The 22,372-nt window shown below is 40.4% G+C and overlaps 1 protein-coding gene across 2 annotated transcripts in view; it reads left to right on the top strand.

Annotated features, from left to right (window-relative positions):
- The first annotated feature begins 20,196 nt into the window (after positions 1 to 20,196).
- LANCL1 (LanC like glutathione S-transferase 1) overlaps positions 20,197 to 22,372 on the top strand; it is a 53,254-nt gene continuing 51,078 nt past the window's right edge. Inside the window, exons 1-2 of one of the 2 annotated variants that reach the window (XM_090283351.1) lie at positions 20,197 to 20,251; positions 20,575 to 20,671. In XM_090283351.1, the coding sequence (XP_090139477.1) occupies positions 20,591 to 20,671 (81 nt within the window). In that variant the 5' untranslated portion in view covers positions 20,197 to 20,251; positions 20,575 to 20,590. Of the gene's footprint in view, positions 20,252 to 20,283; positions 20,367 to 20,574; positions 20,672 to 22,372 lie in introns of those variants that run through there. The other variant, XM_090283343.1, reaches the window with a different exon arrangement.

Raw genomic sequence — 22,372 nt, 5'->3', positions numbered from 1 at the left:
TGAGAACCAACCACACAGCTCCACCGCTGTTGAGACGCCACAGGCTGGGGAATGCCACAGGAGTGAAGAATGAGCATACATACGAGCTTAAGCAGTTCCTACCCACAACCACTTAGGAACCACTGCAGTTATCCCAGGGAAGAGCATGCTGATTGAGACCAGGGTGACAGCAGTAGAGCTGGGGAGATCCTGAGTTAAGAGTTGCCAGAGTTTACTGAGAAATTGGATATTGAGTATGAGAGAATGAGAGGCGTCAGCTTAAAGCCATGACGAACCTCTCATTCCTGCACTGGGGCATCGTGAGAGCTCCATTTGCCTGAGTGAATTTCTATGTGGCTCTTATTCGAGGCCAAAGGAAGAGGAGGGCTTTATTCAAGAACACTCAGGTAAGCACAGCAGAAAATATGGATATTAAGATGACGGCTAGTCTTAGGCCTCAGAGTTTTTCTTGTTTCTTGTTTCTTGTATCTGGCTCTGGAGACAGATACATATACAGTTCTTTTTTTAATTCCTCAAATAGCAAAATGTAGAGTGAGAAAGTTGAGCATTTTCCTGTGAAAATCGCAGAGCCTAAGGGGTCAGCAAATGCCATAGACATTTCTGATTCATTGGCTGTGCCCTGCTGGGTTGAACTTTTTGGTGAGTTACCTATACAAGACACACTCCAAGAAATACTTGACAGAGAAGGCAGAGAATTTTGGTGAAAACAAGGATCTGCATTTTTAAGAAATAAAAACAATGTTTTGTGCTCTTTACCATTTTATCTTTACTAGGAAGATAAAGGAGGAAGGAAGGAAGGAAGGAGAGGAAGGGAGGGGAGGGGAGGTAAGATTAATTGCATATCTCCCCATACACACTGGCTACATATTCCCTCATGCACACACACACATGTAGTATGTTTATACTACATGCATACACACTCACCTTCCCCAAGTAGTGAATTCTGTGCTCAGTGACAAAGAAAAGAAGTGTGGCAAATTGAAAAAAAAAAAAAAAAAAGGAAATTGCCTGATTGCCTGCTAAATTCTTTTCTTCATACATTTTGCTACTGAAAGTCTCAGCCCATTTTGGAGACAGGAGGGACAAGAGAACATACTCCTGAGTAGATCAAATATGCAAGCCAAATATGCAAATATGAAGATAAAAGGCTTTTCTTGGGCTAAATGAGATTTTCTTCAACTAGACAGGACAGGCAGGAAGAAAGTGCAGTGTTGCTAAAGAGGCTGTATTTCCCACGAGGAGAGGGGCTGGTGATGGAGGGCGTACAAATCCTGTCTTTCTTTAAAATGTTGATATATTGTTCATCATGAAGTTTTGTATTAAATTAGATGTTTTAAATTTTGCATTAGAATATGATTTATATGATACTGATTTTCCCAGCCCCCCCTTAATCCTAGTCTTAGTGTCACATCACAGAAAGGTGCCAATGCCACCCCACTAGACCCAGCATGCTATCTAATGGGATGATGGACACACAATGGTAAACTCGGTGTATAGATTCTCTACAAATAAAGAGGCTCCTCTGGTTATCCCAAATTTTATACTGTGTAAGACCTTTGAACTACGGAACAGGTAAACGTAAGAAAAAAAATGAAGCTAACAGGAAAATTGAGATTGGGAGCAAAAAATAATTTGAGTTCTAAATCGTGCTCATTTGAGTTCATGAATCATTCATCCATTTTACCAATAATTTTCAACACTAACTGCATATTGGAATCACCTAGAGTACTTTTAATGCATTCTAAAGACAAAGCCCTACCTGCAGACGTTCTGATATAAAAGGTATGTTTTAAAATCTCCTCAACTGATTCTAATGGGAAGCCAGGATGTCACTGCCTCATACTAGCAAGCATCCGTGCTGCGTGCCATGTACACTCTGACAGTGGAGTCCAGCAGAGGTCCAGCAAAAGGATGGCCACCCCTCTTGTCTTCCTATCTTCCCTGCTCCTGTGGCTTCAAAACAAATCTTAGCATGTACTGCGATGAAGCATAAAACAAAACCAAGCTTACCACAAAGCCTGGGAACATAATTAAAACAACAAATTTAAAAGCAGCCCTTCACCTAAAGCTCAGACAGTGCCAATCCTTTAAAAAGTGTATTTGGATTTATGTGATCATTCCTTTTAAGATGCCAATGCCGTTTTATAGTTAGGGATGTAGGACAATAAGAAAACACATTTGGAATAAAATAGTAAGAGATTGATTGCAGTTCTTTTTTATGGAATTTATTGTCATCGCTTAAGTGTTTTCTCTATGCTACATGACAGCAACATACACTGCACCACCTGTCTACCTCTTAAAGCCTAAAAGTAAAACTTTCTCTACTCTGCATTGATAAGGACCTGGCTTAGATGAGGTTTAACCCTGGTTTTCAAGGTGCTTATAATCTAATAGACTATTGGTAATTCAGCATTCAGCATCACGCACCATGATGGATGTCCCTGAAATAGCTTGTGAACCAGGTTACAGTTTCCGACAACTTTATTAACCCATCTGTTCACTCATATGAATGAAATCATTCCTCTACCAACTACAAACGACTATCACCTCAAATGACAGCGCTGCAAATGAGATGTTCAACTTGAAGGAGTATTTTCCTGTCCCCAGGGAAATGTTACTGCCAGGATAAGTAGAGCCAAGAGCAAACTGAAAAAGAACTACTTCCCGTTTGCTAAATATAACCTATAACCGGCTTACAAGTAGGCAGGAGCAACAGTCAACTAAAAGGTGACTGAAAGATGCCAGTAACAACCAAAATTGCCTCCAATTGTAAACCTATGTGCAACTCCTATTTGAACACCAACTCAGTGGAAGCAAAGGATGAAAGATGGCTCAGAAACCCAAAAGAGAAAGGTCTGGGGATAAAATTCAAAGAATCTATAAATTAAATTGAAAAACAAGTTAAATTATATCATTTATTTTCACTACTATCTAACTGAAATTTCATCTTTTATTCAAATATAAATGTGGGTCCCAAACCACAGCCATATCACAGTACTTGTAACTTTGTCACAGATACAATTTACTGATATTTTCATTTCTCCTTACAGTTTTTGTAAATATATTGAAATACTATATATGCCATTACTTTGGCTTTATGATGATTATTAGGGAAGCCATTAGAGTCTGTTACTTAATATGTAAATAAGAAGCACACATACTGTATCACAATTTTTAAGTTATTTTGATAACTTGTATTCAATGTGATGTGTTTGGTTTTTTTGGTTTTTTGTTTTTTGTATTTTTTGTATTTTATCCTGTCCATTTAAAAAGATTATTCTGAGGAAGAGTAACAAGTTTCAGCAGACTACTAAAGCCATCTCAACACACACACAAAAAAAGTATAAGAACCCCTGAAGTAGAGAAACTTCTCCTCTCATTGCAGTTATGGGTAATTAGACTATTGTGTAGTCTTACTATAGATCCCAAGTATATAATCTTAAAATTCATATCAGCAAAGCAGGCAAGAAACAAAATATCCTCTGCTTCATTCTATGCTACCAGTGGCCCCCTGAGCTTCATGGTGGGGTAAAGAAGACAGATATTCTCTAGGCTTCATTCCAAATAACTCGCTAGAAGTTATTTTTTGCAGATGACCAAACTTCAATAATATGAAATGCTTCCACTCACTACCCATTCACACTAGCTATCCTATTTTTAACTTCTATAGTGACTTGCTAGAGGAGTCTAGCAATTAATATAACATTTTGGAGCTACTACTTTTCTATATTTAAAAAGCATAAAACTGTGAATCATTAAACTATATAACTATGTTTAAAGCTGTTCCAGCTATCAAATGTTGCTATTATATGATCATAAAATGGTATAGCACAGAAAAAGAATTCTGGAAGCACAGTGAAGCCTAACTCTTGTGGATGGATATATTGGGTTGGCCTCAACCTAAATTTGTGGCAGTCAACTTGGTTGGCTTCGGCCCTGCCCCCAGGTTCTCGGTTACCAACAACTCTCCATACCATAGTGTTGGTTGCTGCCAATGGCTTTGTTGCACTGTCGCTTGCTTTGTTACCACCAGCCTCAAATCTCCACTGAAGCCCCTGTCAAGTTAAGGAGGAAAAATTGAGAAAGTGGAATGATAGGACTATCCCTCAGGTTAGTAAGCTGGAAGGAAGGCCTGGTCTTCCAAATGGCATAGGGCCCCCCTCCAGCAGAAGATTCGTCTTAGGAGAGACGCAGCCCACAACTCCCAAGTGCTGACAGGTCTGCTCAAAGTGATTTTGCATCTCTTTTTATGAAAGAATTGGTGGAGACTTGATGCCTTAATTGGTGTGGTGAGATAATAATTGCCCATGGTCACAGGACACTCAGAACATCAGAGAGAACTAAACAAACCCCCAGATATCAAATGCACACTTGTACAACCAGCACAATCAAATACAACCAACGTTTAAATCATTCCTGTAGGAACTCAATACAAGCAATAATTACATCATCCAAAGAAACAAAACATTCTCTTACAACCAATCAAACTCATTCAACTCAATTATTCAAACAATTCCTGCCAAAACACAATTCAAACTTGCACATCAATCGCCTCCAGAATAGCTCCCTGGAAACATTATAAAGTGTCTCACAACATTCTTTATCTTATAGATGCAGAATCGGGAAACCACAGAGTTTTAAGGGACTTCTCTGAGACAAGAGACTTCCTTCCTTCCTTCCTTCCTTCCTTCCTTCCTTCCTTCCTTCCTTCCTTCCCTCCTTCCTTTTCTTTCTTTCTTACAATCTATGACAGTATGGGGAAAACCAAGTATGTCTTGTTTATGGCACTGTCTCCCCACTTTATGATGGTTGACTTAAACTAGATTTCCATATCTTTTACTGCCTCTTACCTAATATTTACTTACTTGCTCCTATAATCTCCAAATTAAAATGTCAAAAGGCCAGCCGATAAACATGCCAGGGAAGGCAAATTTCTCTTCTACTCACACATAAAAGTGGAGCAGGCCTATTTCTGGGCCAGTCCACTGGTGTTAAAGAGAGGAAAGTACTCATCCCTGAGACATATCAGGGATCAAAAGCAGTGTCCACACGCATCCATCTCTATCACCCCATCAGAAATTTGGTCTGTCCTCTGAGAAGTTCTGTAGTCAGTAATTCAAAACTAAGTCAGCAGCAGCTGAGTGCCTTACTCCACAAGTTAAAGTAGCCCTAGATGCAAAGAGCATCGTGGAGGAGGGAGAAGCCCTTTCCCATTAAACCCTGAGATATGTATTCTTCAAGGTAAATCAAATCAGAGATTTCCTTCTGCAGAGTTACTTGCAGTGATCCAGGCCTTAGGGAGAAGATTTCTCATCATCTAGGAATGTGCACTGTGGATCAAATAATTTTTAAATGTTAAAATAATAAGTATTTTCTTACTAAGATCCCCACTGAACAATTTACAGTAATCCTTAACCTGTTGTCTCTTTCATCTCCAGATTTGTATGAAAGTAAAAGGAATATTTATTAAAGGTATGAATCTGCAGACCTCTAAGACTTCTCTTAGACTTGCTAGAGAAATCTCAGTAAACTTACTTGGGAAACAGTTTTACTTTTTTTCTATAGAACATTAAAAATTAACCTTTCTACCATTTTTTTGGCTATAAAATGTGATCATAAACTTAAAAAGTAAAAGAAATGATGGAGTGGGAGAGGAGCTACAAGCAGTTTATAAACACATTTTTAACCCACAATTCCCAAAGGAAAACATTACTTTCCCAAGAGAGGTCTTTTGGTTATTGTACAGCAGATGGGTAGAATTTGTCCAATCCCTGATAAATCCATTGGTTTATTTCTGCTCATAACACCCTTCGTTTCCGAAGGCAATGGCACCTATACTCACAGAACAATCACTACCACAGCAGGTGCAGCAGGAGTAGTCAGGGCCACCAGGCAGCATGCTAATAAGGAGACTGCTGGAAAACCACAATCTGTCAAGCCCTGGAAAAGAAATGTGGTCATGAGCAAATTTAGCCTGCAATCAGAGGCAGGGTTTTTACGGTATGAGGCTGAACGATAATCGCGGGCCCAGACATACGTTTTCATCTCTCCTCACTTTTCAAATAAGGATGTTTTTGCTTCAATGGTGGCATTGGAAACATGATAATAATACCTTATATTGACAAGTGGCTCGTCTCCTCTCTCAACCAAAGCAAGTGCACCCTTTCCTCCAATATAAAAGGACAAGTTATACCTGTGACCCAACCAAGAGTGTGATTCAGTCCTGATTTCTTCTCCTCTTTTTCTTTCCTCTCCTCTTTTGCTTTCTTCTCTTCCAACCATGGAGAGTAGCCCATTTGTGCAGCTAATAAAGAATAATGCAAGCAAGCCAAAGAAAAAGGTTGTACAGCAAATCAGATATTTAATAAAGAAAGGAAAAGGCCATTTCAATGCAGATTTCAATTAGGTTCAAGCCCAAAGGTTTCCCACAGGTCCCCAGCGCAGATCTGTGAGTTATACTGAGTGAGGTTCAGATGCCCTTTTTTAAAAAAAGAACTAGGACATATCCCTATGGTCTGTGACACAGGCAGGAAAACTGATTTAGTGGCCTAATTCCATTCTCAAAATTTGAAACACCAATTTGAATTGGTGCCTTCTGGGCATTTTCCTGACATTTCAGTGATGCTAAGCTGTTCTCCATTTGGCTTTTTATAAATTGATACGTATAGCTGATAGCACAAACAGACGTAAAGGTAAATTTACTATCTAAACACTTGAATGAGGAAAGGCAAACTGGAGAGAAGAAAAACCTTAAAAGAGAGACCAGACTTAGCTTTTAAAAATAGGAGGGACATCAGTGTTCTAAACAACACCAAATTGATCTTAAACATGAAGACAGCAGGTCATTCAAAAAATGCCAGTACCAAGGGGTGGCTTGGAGAAACATCACTATAATTTCCATCTATCTCCTCATCCCTTTTTTATTTTTTTAAAGATTTTATTTATTTATTTTTAGAGAGAAGGGAAGGGAGGGAGAGAGAGAGAATCAAACCAGTGACCATTTGGCTATTCCTTATTTTTTTAATATACAGAGTTGATTTTATTTTCTGTCTTATGTACAGTGTTTTGCAAATGCAGGTTCAGACATAAGACAGCTGCCTGAGCCACTCCCATGTATAAATCATGGAGCTGCCACAAATTCAGATGATTCCAATTGTATCCGTTATATAGCAGGTTCCATCTATCATTTGTACTGGCTGTAAGATTCCAGAGTGCAAATCTGCTACTGAATATGTAAATGGCTAAGGCCAGAGGGCAGGCTAGCAGGGAAGAGGTTGGGGACAGAGGAAGCGCTACATCTAGAGCCACATGAAAGGCACGCAAAGTGGCATGCTGTTCAGTAGCTCCTTCCAAGACAGTAACACGTAGATTCTTTAAGGAAATGAGGGGATAAAAAGTTAAGAATATTCCCAAATTAGACTTCATTTCCAGAATTGTAACTAGAGACAGATGTGCTTCAATGTACGTTTTCCTGTGTGGATGGGGTAGGATTTATTTACAGAATAGGGATTTAAAGCAAGACAAAACAGTCATTGGTCTTGTTTTTGGCTTGGTTGCCAGAAATTGACTCTGAGATGAAGACTTGCATGTAGGAGGTTATCGTAGAGTACCCTCTGGACAGAGGGGTGTGGAGAAGTCAGGATGGAGAAGCTGACCCACAATGCAGTTGCAACAGAGCGCTTGCCCAACCCCACAGGGAGCTCTGGATCTAAGATGTCCTTTCAGAGTGCTCCCAGGTTGTAGCAAGGGTCCTGGGCACTTGGACTCCCCAAACTGACCAGTCATTAAACACTCTTCAAAGACACTGTTAAGAAAATAAAAAATCAGGCCACAACCTGAGAGAAAACACGTACAAATCACACATCTGATAAAGGGCTTGTGTTCAGAATATATAAAGAAATATATAAAGAAATCTCAAGACTATTAAAGAAAATAAACACCCTTAAAAAAGAAGGGAAAAGGATTCAAACAGAAACATCACTCAAAAAATATTATTTGCAAATAAAAATATGAAAAGATGTTCAGTAGTGTTAGTAACTAGGAAAATGAAAAGTAAAACCACAATGTGTTACCACTACACAAATTTGCTAGGATGGCTAAAATTCAAAGAACTGAACACATCAAATGCCAACAGGAATGTGGAAGAACTGGAACTCTCATACATTGCTGGGGGGAATATAAAATGGTACATTTTAGTAAACAGTTAATTTTTTTCTTTAAGTTAAAAATACACTTAATCTTTACTACCCAACCATTCCACTCCTAGGTATTTACCCAAGAGAAAAGAAGGGCGATACACATACAAAGACCTGTACATGTTACTAGCATCTTTATATGTAATAGCTAATAACTGGAAATAACCCAAATGTTCATTAAGAGGTAGACAGAGAAGCAAATTGTGGTATATCCACACACACACACACACAAAAAAAAAAAAAAAACATAATAAAACTGAACAAGAAGAAGGACAATTGATACATGCAATACAGATACCTCTCAAAATGATTATGCTGAGTTAAAAAAGTCAGAGTACACACTATGTAATTCTATTCATATAAAATCCAGAAAATGCACTAATTCTACTTAACCTAGATCATCCCCTGCTCATCTTTATCTCATTGTGCTGCTCCCTTCCAGACTCACTCAGCTGTCACCTGCCAGGAAACCTCCCTGACTGCTCCAGGGCTGGTGAGGTGTCTCTGCTATACATTCCCAGAGTGCACTGCGCATCTTACACAGCATAACATTTATGTATATTGTAATCATCTGTTTACTTATTCATCTTCTTACTACTCTGTAAGATACTTTCATTAAAAACCACACCTAGGTTGAGAAATGCTCTATAATGTCTACTTGAAACAGCTATTGGAAGAAAAGTAAATGGGTGAACAACTGAGCAAAAGAACCAACACTGAATAAGAGAATATAATTTGGAGGCCCAAACCTTACATAACCAGGCAAAGCCAAACTTGTGTATACAGTGTTCCCTCACTTATCACGGGTGTTACATTCTAGATCGGCTCCTCCCCCACCCCCCTGTGATAGGTGGAAATCCGTGCAGTAGGAACCTTACATTTATTTTAGTATTTAGATATATTTTAAGGCTTTATAAACCCTTCCCACATACTTACAAACCATCCCCACTCCCTTATTAACCTTTTCCACACTTTTATAAACACTACTTATGTTCTTAAACATATTCTACACTCTTAAACCTACGTAACTTTAACAACATACATATACAGTACCGCAAAATCCCGCAATATAGTGAAAAATTCGCAATAAATAATTAAATATAATATTTTTAAAAATCCCGCAATACAGTGAGGTCGCGATAAGTGAACCATAATATAGAGAGGGACTACTATAAAAAAAATACATGAAAACAGATAAAATGTGATTTTTGCAGACAGATAGAAAAGGGTTGTCTCCCACCACACACATTTGCATCAGTTTATTTGAATTCTACTTGCAAATATTCAGAATGAGAGAAATACAGTTTCTCAAGAGAAAAGAAAGGGTAAATTAGGAGCTTACAGTAGAGGGTAGGGGTTATGAGAGAGTCTGAGCAACCAAGGGGCAGCCCTGGGCCCCAAAGGTCACCAAGGGACAAGAGGGGGACAAAACTACTGAGCGCTGCAGCTTCTTGGGGGGATGGAAGGGGTTAAGTGTAGGTCAGCACATTGGGTCTCCCCTCAGGTTTGGAGCCACCACTTACTGGATGATGACCTCAGAAAAGTGAGGTGACTTTGTAAGTCTTAGTTTTCTCACCCTTAAAAGCAGGATATTAATAGCAGTGGCTACTCCGGGTCAAAGGTCATAACTCAGGTAAAGCACCTAGCACACAATAAAGGTCCCAGAAACAGTAGCCGTCAGCAGCAGGAAGCACTCGCTATGGCCCAATCTCCTGCCAACAACACGAAATCCTCTTAAAGGTTTCGGAACCTTTATGCACCAAGTGACAGCAAACCTCCTGGTCCAATCCGCATCATTCCGTCTGGCCTCTGGCGTGGTGGTGCAGGGCTTTATTAAAGAGCTCTAAATTAGGCCTCGTTATGAGAGGTGTAAGCTAGAATTATTCTGCCTGAAGAAAATCAAGTGTAAGTTTTAAAACTCACAAAAGACTTGTTCTAACTAGTTGTTCTCCTCCTTGCTCAAAACAGGTTTAAAATTCTGTTTGAGAGACATTTAGGTTAGATCTAAGAAAGAACTCCTGGGAATATGAAGGTTGTAAGAGCCCTAGTTGAGCCCAGGCCAGGGGGCTCACTGGTTGACTGGTTGGAGTGTCGTTCAGTAGACCAAAATGTTACAGGCTCATACCTAGGTTGCAATTCAATGTCCAGTGGGGATTGTACAGGAGGCAACTGACTGATGTTTCTCTCTCATATCCATGTTTCTCTCTCTCAGTCTCTCAGTCTCTCTCTCTCTCTCTCTCTCTCTCTCCCTCCCCTCTCCCTCTAAGATCGATAAAAGCTTGTCCTCAGTTGAGGAATTTAAAAAACAAACAAACAAAGAAACAAAAAAAAAAAAAAAAGAACACTACTTGACTACCAAAAGAAAATGAGTAGATATATTTTCCTTCCTCCCTTCCTTCCTTCCCTTCTACCCTCTCCCTCACTTCTTTCTTTCTCTCTCTCTCGTTCTCTTTCTCTCTCTCTTTCTTTCTTACCAGTAGTCTAGGAACTACTGTAGGGCCTACAGTGTAGCAAACATACATTTGAGGTATGATATATAATTCACATAATTTCACAGTCTACTTGTTACCACAGTACATACCACAGTTTTTGGATTGGAGCTCCTCTCTCTGTGACTCTCCCCTCTCTCTCTTTCTCTCCCTCTTCCCCGTCCCTCTTTCTCTAGCATTTCTCAAACTTGACTCTGCAAGAGGATTATATGAATAACTTGTTTCTGAAAATGCAGATTCAGGCAGTACCTTTAGCGGTCCCCCAAATCTGTCTCGCTTCAACAAACCCACTCCTGGGAACAGACCCAGGGACGCCCCTTCTTCCAGCTTCTGACCACCCTCCAACATCTTTCCAGTCACCACCTCCGAAACCATCTGAGCCATCCTCAGCCTCCAGGACCAGCCAACACATTTTTTTTTTTTTTTATCCTAACTTCCAAATTCGTCAGGATTACTCCACCACGGTGGAGGCTGCCATCAGCCACCTGGTCAACCCGCACCTACGGGCCTCCTACACTTACCTCCGTCTGGGCTTCTGTTTTGACTGGGACACTGCGGCTCTGGAGGGCTGGGCCACTCCTTTCTTGAGCTGGCTGAGAAGAAGGGCGAGGGCATGGAGCATCTCTTAAAGATGAAAAACCAGTGCGGTGGCAGCCACGCCCTCTTCCAGGACCCGCTGAATCCATCCCATGATGAGTGGGGTAAAACTCAGGGTGCCGTGGAAGCCGCCACGGCCCTGCAGAAGAACCTGAGCCAGGTCCTTTGGGATCTGCAGGCCCTGGGTTCTGCCCACACAGACCTCCATCTCTATACTTCCTGGAGGGCCACTTCCTGGATGAGGAGGTGAAACTCATCAAGAAGATGGGCGACATTTGACTAACCTCTGCAGACTGGGATGGATAGAGAATCTCTTTGAAAGACACCCTCGAGCAGGACTAAAAGCCTTTGGAGCCTGGAGGTCTTTGAGGGGCCACCCGCAACCCCCTGAGCCTCTCCCTGAAACTATGAGGCCTCTTTTTAACCACTCTGGAGCCCTTCCTCATGCATTGGACCAAGTAGAAACAACACTGCTTTATTTACAGCAAACAAACAAAAAAAAAAAAAACAACTAAATTTAAAAATAAAAAATAATAAAAATGTAGATTCAACCCCAACACTACTGAATCAAAATCTCTAGCAGTAAAATCTAAGAGTCTCCATTTTGAATAAGCTCCTGGGATGACACAGTGTATGAGAATTATTGCTCTAGAACTTGAAGTTACTCGGGGAAAAGGTTTTGTGTAACTCTTTGGACTTCAAGTCCTGTCCCTCAAGAGGCAGGAAATTAGCCTGAGAATTTGATCCTCTGTTTCTCAGGCAGCTCTGAGAGCCACTCTGGACCAGAGCTTGGAGGCTCAGCCCAGGTGTGACAATGGCAAAGGAGTCAGTCCCTCCCTTGCAGGTAGGGACCTGGTTCTGGCAGCCCCTTTTCCCTGCGCCAAAGACACTGGCTGACCAAGTAACATGCACAGTTCCAGATGATTTTGCATGGCAGTGGCAGGGTGAACCAGCTGAATTCTTGACGTGTCCTTCGAGGTCTGTAATTTGCATTGCTGAATTCCTATTGCCCTAAATAGCAACTTCTCCCGCCACTTTTATGAACTACGCTCTACTCACAGAGTTACCTATACATTTGAACTCATACCTCTTCGGGGGAACTAGAAAAGAAAAACAAAGTACAAATAACGTGGCTACCAGGCAAGTCAGAAAGTTTTGAAGTTTCTCTTTCAAATGATTGAGAAGTACTTTCTGTGAGGCAAGTCTGAAGCTTAAAAGAGGAACTACCTGGGCCAGAGCATCTCTGTTGATTACTTTCCCTGCCAGAGAGAAGGGCTGCCAGATATGTCAAAAGAACACCTCAAAAATGGGACATTATACAAGGACCTGGTAAAACATTATCTCATTCCATAGGTGAGCTTTGTATGGGTGAGTGGAGAGTGGATGCAAATATAATCCTCCTTGGATGAGGACGCAGTGTTGCTAGAAGGCTGCTCCAATACGAAGTGCTTTCCATCCCTACCTGCATTACTCATTTTAAGCATACAGAGAAATGCAGCCTACATAATTTTAACAATGAAATATTGGTACCTATTTTCAACAATAAAGAGGAAAGCAGTTTTTTCCCATTTTTCCTTTAAAGACATGGAAGAACACTGTTGATCAAGATCTCATTTCCAATGTCTTCTCAAAAAAGCAGTTTAAAAGTTTGTACATTTTTACCAACTTCCCATACTCACAGTCTTTAATCTCCCAAGAAATCCCCAGCACACTTGGCCGCACATAATAGCAGCTCTTACCCAGCAGGTGCATTTCAAGAAAGGAATCTGTCAGCACACTAGTAACAGTCCTGTCAAGGACGGGAGAAAATGCTGCCAGCGCCATAGGAAATATTATCTCCAGGAAATTAAAAGTGTACCGTAGCGTGCACGGCGTGTGACTGTTTATGTTCTTGTTTCCTCCACTGGCAATAGCTTCTGTCAATCCATGAATGAAACAGAAAACCACTACAGTATTACCCCGTCCCAGCGGGGTGTTAAAGCAGCCGCACAGTGATTTCAAACTTAAGTTTAACTCTTTCTTTACACTTTGAGCTGAAAAGAAAGCAGAGAACTCTCCTCAAAAGAGAAGTAAAGTCAAAATAGAAGAAAAGTAAAAATAGTAAAAGACATTTGCCTGATTTTGAGTGTGTGTGTGTGTTTTGTTTTATTTTTGTATTTAGGATGGGGGAGAATTTTCTTAAAAAAGGAGTGGGGGGGGCTTTTGATTTATCTTCTACCACAGATCAGTGACCCAGTTGCCAAGAAAATGCAAAGAAATAAGTAGGCGGAAACAGAGACGGCATGGTTGCTAGGAGGTCAGAGGCAGAAACTTACGCATGTTGCCACTTGGATAGGAGACATATAGTATCAGTTACTCTAACTTCCATTTTGCATGAGAGACCACGAACTGTCCACTAAGGTCAGTCCTCCCATCCTTTCATTGTAGCTGGGCATGCAACAGTTCAGCAGAAGACTTCATTCACAGTCTCCTGGATATGGCCATAGGGCCACATGTTCATCAGTGGAATAATGTGCGATGGGATGGATTCCACTTCCTGGTCTGGGGCTGAAGGCATCCAATATGCACTCCTCTATTCTCCTGACCTTCCCACAAGCTAGAACACAGACATGCCCATGACCAGCATGGATCTCACAGACGAGGATAACACAACAACATGGAAGGAATCTGTGATCTTGAGTGCACACATGGAACAAAGCCAGCCTGAAGTAAGAGAAAAATAAATTTCTAGTTATTTCAGCCATTATGTTTTTGAACCTCTTTGTAACTGTAGCTTAGCTTTCACTCTAACTGTGACACATTATAACATTTGAAATTAAGGTCTAAGCATGGAACTAAAGAGCCTTCAAACGGTACCTGTTTTCTCTGTTTCATATAAATCTTCCTTGATTTCTAGAGGCATTATGTTTTAAAGGTAATAATATAAGGATTGTTTCCTGAGAGTTTACACAAGACAGAGTCACGAATTTAAAGAAGGAACATTATTCTTTTTCTAAAAAATGTTATTCTAAATTGATCAAAAGTGAAATGTGCCTTGAAAAATCACCAAACTTGTATTAATGACAAGTTTGTTCAGCTACCATAGCCATAGGTGAAAACAGTTACAGGATAATTGTGCCCCACCCCCACATTTATATGTTAAATGAAGTCCTAAATCCCAGTACCTTAGCATGTATCTATGAGACATAGGGTCTTCAAGAAGGTAATTAAGGTGAAATGGGGTCATTAAGGTGGACCCTAATCCAATATGACTAGTATCCTTTTAAGAAGAGGAGAGACACAAAAAACACCAGAATTATCTTCTAGAGGATGAACCCCTTGAAGTACAGGTTTCCCCCATAGGTGAGTGTTCTAAGAACCCATCTGTATCAGTGTACCAGCTGGCATTATTGTGAAAGGCTGTGTTCAGCTTCGGTGAATTTTTTTTGAAGACCCTTTCAATACATTTGCCCAATTCATGATGGGCGATTTATGAGCACACCTGCTCACAGAAAGGTAGCCCAAGGTTGGTTACAGTCAGCGTCTGACATTGACCTGCACTGCAGTTTTTGACTTAAAACAGCATGACCCCCGTGCCCCACCCTCCCTACTCACCCAGTCTTGTCTCAAGCGACATTTTTTTCTTTCCCTGAATGAAAAAATTCCTCAAAGGGAAACATTTTGCTGATGTAGAAGAGGTGAAACAAAAAACGGCAGAAGCACTAAAAGGCATCAAAATAGATGAGTTCAAAAACCTTTTTGAACAGTGGAAAAAAGCATCTTAATAGGTGTATTGCATCAAGGCAGAGAGTAATTTGAAGGTGTCTGAAATATAAACATGTAAGAATAACTGCACAATTTTTTATAAATAAATTCCTGTTTGGGGGGGTCCCCCTTCGTAGATACACACACACATGGAATGCCATGTGAAGACACAGGGAGTCTTAAGATAGCTATGTGCAAGATAAGGAGAGAGACTTCAGAAGAAATCAGCTTTGTCAACAATATTAATCTTATTTCTTGCCTTCAAAACTGTGAAACAATAAATTTCTGTTGTTTAAGCCACATAGACTATGCTACTTTGTTGTGGCAGCCTTAAAAGACTAATATAGGTACTAAATGTAAAGCATTTTCTTTTTTTTTTTTTTTGGAGTCAGAGCCAAGGAGGAATTCTTCGGGATGGTTCTCTAACAAAATAAAGCAAAACAAACAAACAAAAGAAATTAGTTCTATATGATTTCCAATTATTCACATATTTGGATTTTTCCAACTAACAAAAGACTTGTTCATACTTTGATTATATCTGAACTTTCAAAACAGTGCTAAACCTTTCCCAAAATAAGTTTGGATCCATGCCTTATACTATATTCAAAAGTGAACGCCAGACAGATTAAAGACCTAACTGCAAAAGGTAAAAAGCTTATAAAATAAAATGTAGCCTCTGAGTGTATAAAGACTTTTTGAGCATGAAGCTAAATCTTCAAATCCAGTGTCAAAATTGCATGGGTTTAACTTCATCACAATGAATAAGTATGGTTCAATGACAGTGTCTGCTCTGCTCTGGTCTGCTTTTCTACTCTCGCAGTGTGCTCTGCTCCAGTGAGACAGCCTGAGAGTTTTAGCTCTAGCTGGGGAAACAACACAGTCTTCACTCTTCAGTGAAAGGAAAAGTGCCCTGCCTGAGCCACAGGGGAGCTGGGTTATATAGACAAAAATCCCTGCCCTTGGTCCTTGATTGGTCCATCTTCAAGCAGATGAGGGCTCCAAGTCCTTAAAATTTGATTGGTCCAAAATGCACTGTCCTGATTGGTCAGAATAGAGCCTCTAATTGGTCAGAGCTGTGCAACTCTGATTGGATGGGGAAAGCCTCAGTCCTACAGTTTGAAATAGGATTTCAGGAACTCCTTTATAAGGACTGGCTCAGAGGGCAGAAGCACAGGGCAAACATTTCAGGGCAGAGGCAGGTAGGTAGTTCAGTGCATGCTTCTTCCTGAAGTGTGGTTTGCATGAGAATCCCTGTGTAGAAATGTCTGCTAGGCTCTGTTTTGTTCTGTTTTTTAATTTGAGCTCAGTTAGCCACCAAGAGCCCTTCTTAGTAGGTACCTTTTTCCTCAGGGATCACAACAGATACCTAGAAAAAGTTAACAGACTAGTAAAGATATCTACAATATCTAAAGACAGAGGAGGTTATTATCTAGACTATCTTCCTCCCCAAAAATAAAAACAAAACAAACAAAAAACAACTTCTGGAAATAAATAAGAAAATAATGCAATATCCCACAGAAAAATAAGCAAAAACTGTAAACAGGTAAATCTCAGGAAAGGGCCAAATGTCTAACAAGTATATAAACAAAAGCTCAACACCATTAGCAACAAAAATACTAAACATTGAAACATCAGTAAAATTCCATATTGCACATTAGAATTGCAAAAGCTAGAACACTGGATGATATCAAGTATTGGGGAAAATACAGGAATGACAAACTATTAGATTGTGTTGCAGGAAATATGAACTAGTCCATTAGTTCTAGAAAGGAATCTAATAGTCAGTACTGGGAAAATGAAGTATAAGACTGTCCTATAATCCAGCAATCAACTTCTGGGTATGTATTTCAGAAATGCTCAGATCAGATCCTTTTGAAAACATGTACCTGGATATTCCTAGCTACATTATTTGTAACATGGAAGTTAGAAATAGTGCCCATTTTGGGGGGAAAGGATAAGTAAAATGAGGCAGAGACATTATATGAAAATACTATGCAATTATCTAAAATAATAAACTGTCCACAGAAATTGAGTATTTGTAGCACTAACCCATTTATTTAAAAATATACCTACATAATTCATTACATGTTTTCCAAAGGATATACTGGGTTGTCCAAAAAGTTTGTTTTGTTTTTTCTGTAAGATAGCTCTAGCAAGTACTTAGTTTTCTAACTTCATTAGAAACAATTTTGTTAGATTGTATTGTGACACCTGTCAGATCAGCATGCATTTTTTAAAAAACTAATCAAATTTGGTGAATTTTTGTGCAGCTATTTTAATATTGAAGATGGAAGGAAATACACAACATTTTTGGTGTATTATGCTGTTATTTCAAGAAAGGTAAAAATGCAGCTGAAATGCAAAAAAAAAGATTTGTGCAGTGTATGGAGAAGGTGCTGTGATGGACTGAACATGTCAAGAGTGGTTTGTGAAGTATCTTGGTAATATTGACATTTTGGGCAAGTGATTCTTTGCTGTGGGGCTCTCTTATGCATTGGAAGATGTTTAGCAGCACCCCTGGCCTCTACCCACTAGAAGCCAATAGCGAGAGATAGCCTACACACTCAAAATATCCAAATCAATAGTTATTGGTGAAAAATGAAAAATGTGTCTTTTATTTTACATAAAAAATAAATGAGCTTTTTAAAACAACTCTGGTGTTGTGGATACCAACACCTTCTCCCTGCAGCTTCCCACACCCACCCACCAAGCCCTGTACTGTGAAAAATTCTCCTGTAGCATTTGACTCTCCAAAACTTTAACTACAGAATACCAAGAGAATACCTCTCTTAGTATTCTCTGGAGGCTGGTTCCAGGAACTCTTATATATACTGAAATTCACAAAAGTTCAAGTTTCTTATATAAAATGGTGTAGATCAACGAGTATAGTCATCCCTCCACATCTGCAGATTCCCAACTGTGGAGCAAAAATATTATTTTCATTCACAGTTGGTTGAATCTGTGGATACTAAACCCAGGGATACTGAGGGCTGACTGTATATGTATTTTTTTAAACCCACATAGAAGTAGACCCATGCAGTTCAAACCCCTGTTGTTTAAGGATAAACTGTGTAAATTTAACACATTGTGGAGATTGCCTAAGGGGGAGAGGAATGGGAAGGAAACAAGGGTTAAGAAAAAAACAAAATAGAATAAGGTGTTTCATGCTCTGATAATGTTGTACTAAAAACTAAGAAGCATAGTTAGCTCAGTTCTGCGCCTGAGATTTAAACACACACACACACACACACAAACCCTACCACCCCAAGTTCGTTCCTCCTGAATTTCTTTCAGCACGCTATTCTAGCAAGCCACATTTGCAGTGCGAACACTGGAGTGAAACTATCTCGTCTTATTAAATTATTACATTATTTACACTGTCTCAGCGGGTCACCACCAGGGACCTTTGTGTTTCTCCTCTCCCCCTAGGGACGTTTGGTGTTGGCAGGTTGTTACTACTTGGGAGAGGTGTGCTACTGGCATCTGTTGGACAGGGCCAGGGACACTGCTGAGCATCCTGCAATGAACAGGACAGCCTTCCCCGATAAGAAACCTTCCTTCCAAGTGTCAGTAGTGCTGAAGCTGATAACCCATGTGCTACCTTACAAGGTTTTCCAGATTAGGTGTTTGGGAGGATGCCCTGCAAACGGACCAGATGCTCCTTTCTCTTTTCCCATCTCACTCTTCCATTTACTCTCCTTCCACCTCCGCCTTCCACTCTTCTTTCATTTCTGCTCATTCAAGCACAGTCTACTGTCTAGGATCCTCGCTCCTTCTAGTAGTCATTAATCTAATTAACCATCACACTGATTTTAATTGCTCATATAAAGACTGTGAATGGGATAAACAGATATTAAGCTTTTGATAAAGAAAAATAATTGCTAAATGCCTTTCCCTCTTTTTTCTTTTTTCTCTTATCAATTGCTCCACCACACACCCATCTATTAAAATAGGAAGAGTATCCAATTTAAGATTCATGAGGGCCTCTACTAAATCTTCATGAATTTGGTGGAGATAAGTCTCCTCGAAGGGCAACAGTTAAAAAGAACACGCTGAGGAGCCAGAATCAGGGTCAGAAGCAGATGACAGCCACTGACGGACAAGATTGTGCCAAGGTGGGGGGCTGGGGAGGATTGAACTTCAGCAGTTGCAGGTTTGGGACTCCTGTCCTGAATGAAACAAGAGAGAAGAGAAAAAGAAGCAAGAGTCACTCTTTATGACTTTAAACTGAACTCCAAAATGCTCTGAGCAACAGAATGAGCCTAATGTGAACATTTTTAGATAATGGAGACTATTAAACATTGAAATTGAATGTTCTGGATGTCCTGCTCTGTTAAACTTGGTTATGTTTTTAAGGGCTTTGGGTATACAGTATTATAGTCCCATGCAGGCTAAGGACCAAATTAACGTTCTTAAAAGCTGTGATTTGTGTTTTCTTGTATTTTCCCGGATGTTTTATCAATTGCCATTTGGTACCTTGTCCCTAGGGCTCTCACATTGCCTCTTGAGTGCCTGACAGGTCATGGCCCTTCAGAATACTCTGATTTGTGTCCTTGTGTTGCTAATTGTGGTGTTGGCTTATTGTTTGCTCTGCTTCATTTTTGTGGGGTTTTTTTAAACAATTTTATTTGTTTGTTTGTTTGTTTGTTTATTTTTAGAGAGAGAAGAAAGGAGAAAGAGAAGGAGAGAAACATCAACATAGTCATGTGCCCTGACTGGGAATCGAACCAGTGACACTTAGCTCGCAGGTCAACACTCAATCCACGGAGCCACAGCAGCCAGGGGCTGATTTTTGTTTTTTTGAAAGTGAAAAAAAAGTTTGGAAAATCTCTGAAGAGACATTATTGAGTCCTACCAGAAGGAATACGAATCTGTTTATTTCTCAATAAAGTCTTTTTCCTCTCCAAATTTTAAAAAAAAAAAAAAAAAGTGTAATTCTTAATGAATTTTCTGGACTTGAATTAGGTTTCATAAAACAAAAAAATTAAAGAGAACAAAGGTAGAAAATATTGAGCATATTTGCACATTATTAGGATAGCTCCCCACTCCAGCTACCCATAAATTAAATTGTCCCTTATTATCCTTTAGAAATCACACTCCTGTCTCTTTAAAGAACTGTAAGCGAGAAGGAGGCGGGCCTCCGGAGTGACGAGGGTTCTCATTGGTCCGACTGGGAGGAAGTGAGCGGTGACAGCGTCGCTCCTTTTACCGTCCGGTGGCTGTGGGGTGAGGGACGAGGCGGGGCTGGCCATCGGGGCTGGCCATCGGGACTCTGCGCGGGCAGTTGCTTGAAATCGCGGGAGTGGGAACGTGGGGTGCAAAACGGCTCCGCTTCATCGCGGTGGGTTCGGGCCCCTGGCCTGCTTTTCGCGGAGGTGCCACGCCCTAGCGGCCGGGCCGACGTGGGCCCGGGGTCCAGTCGGACCGCCGAGACCGTGCGGTGGCCCTGGGGCTGGCAGGAAAGTGTTGCCAGGACTCCGGCCGCCGCCCGCGCGGCTGGGCCGAGGTCCCTGGCTCAACCCCGGTTCTCTTTTTCCCCTGTTCTGCAGGCTCGCTACCGGCGTCATGGCTCAAAGGGCCTTCCCGAATCCTTATGCCGATTATAACAAATCCCTGGCCGAAGGCTACTTTGATGCTGCTGGGAGGGTGAGTTTGGGATACACCTGCCCGAATCCCTTCCTCCAACCCCCACTGTTGGGAAAGGAGCTCAGTTTTGCCTGAAAGGGATGAGCATCCCTTTTTAAAAAAATATTTAATTCAATGATAACTGTATTATAAAATACATTTTAAATGTATAAAATACACGTTAAAATATACAATTTGAGCTTCAACATGTAGACTATAAGGAATCGTTCATTGCTCGTTGACATGACCTCAGTCATTGGTACTTTAAATTACAAAAACAGGCAGATGCAGTTTATTATGTAATTTTGCATTTTTGACCTTTTTGATTTGCTTTTGAAAGAGGAGAAAATCCCGACGGGATTTCACACGTGCGCTGTTCGTTGCGTTGAGTGTACACACGTCTAGGCGGTGGTGATGAGCGTGAACTGGAAAATGTGGTCCAGACATCTTTAAACTGAAAGTGCCAAGAGAAATTTGGGACATAGGCCCGAAATTCTTTGTGCCGTTTCTACTCTTTGCAGGACATCCCCAGAGCTGAGAAAACTAGTAAGTTAAACTGGCTTGCACCTCACCAACTGCTGTGCAATGGAGAAGCTGGGTGTGAGTTACAGGAGGCCCGTGTTTTCTCGTGGCTCTCTGGGGGAAGGTGATCGTCAAGAGAGAATACAGTTCTTTCTAAGAACACCCTGTTAAGAAACCCTCAGAGTGAATTAGATTGGATAAGTGACCTCATTAAATGCACACACGTTGTTTAAAATTTGATTATCAGGTTATTTCTTCTAAAGTCCTCAGTCATGTGACAAGTATTTTACATGTGACGTAATAGCCTTAGATTTTCACATTTGCCAACTTACCGTGACAGACGGCCATTTGAACCTGTGTTCCGCCTCGCGCTGCAGATCCTGAAGCCTCAGTATTTTGTCTCGTCTTGTCGGAGAAAGACCTGCTGTTTCATGACAACTTGGCGAAGGATGTTTGCTAGTGACAGAAGCCTTTAGGAAAATGGCGCTCGCTATTTAGGCTATTTATAAATGACATGTTTTTTCTCTCTCTTTCTAAGGGAGAGAGAGAAAAAAAAGATATTCCTAAATTTAAACTCTAGCTGCAAAATAACAGTGTAATTTATTGCCTAACACTTGGTTTTGGACAGATCCCAGAAAGAAACCAGCATACAAGTTCTAAAATTGCTTAACATTAAACACTAAGGATGAGACCCTGGAGATCTGTCCTTAATTTGTTAACACACACATTTTAATAAGGAATTGATCTGTTTTCTTGCATCTATCTGAAAAAACGGTCGGGAGGTAGTTTGTAGAGACTTCAAATATCACTAGAGTTTGAACAATTTTGTGGTCTGCCACAAGCAATCAATTCTCAGGCAGGTCACCTTTATTAAGTGCAGTTATGTGCCAAATAGAAAGGAACTTCCCTTCCTGAGGCTGAGGCAGTCTCATTATTCTTAGTCTCTTAAAGTAAGGCCAAGCAAGAAGATAAATTATCTGTGATCTATGAACAGAAGACGACATGTTCTCATGTAGATGTGCTCTTCTGTCTAGTTGAGATTTATAGATCTTTTATATTCATATTGAAGTATAGGTTATCTTACCAAGTGTATTTCAAGACTTGTTGAATTCTTAACCTCTTGGCAGAAATTGTTAAATAATAGGACTATGTCCTTCAAACAATGTGGTTTCTTCTTCAGAGTGTGAAATAAGGGATCAT

The sequence above is a fragment of the Furipterus horrens genome, unplaced genomic scaffold, assembly GCF_987537825.1.
Source record: "Furipterus horrens unplaced genomic scaffold, mFurHor1.1.pri manual_scaffold_1, whole genome shotgun sequence".
In the NCBI taxonomy this organism is placed as follows: Eukaryota; Metazoa; Chordata; class Mammalia; order Chiroptera; family Furipteridae; genus Furipterus; species Furipterus horrens.
This window is presented reverse-complemented; position numbering and strand designations above follow the sequence as displayed.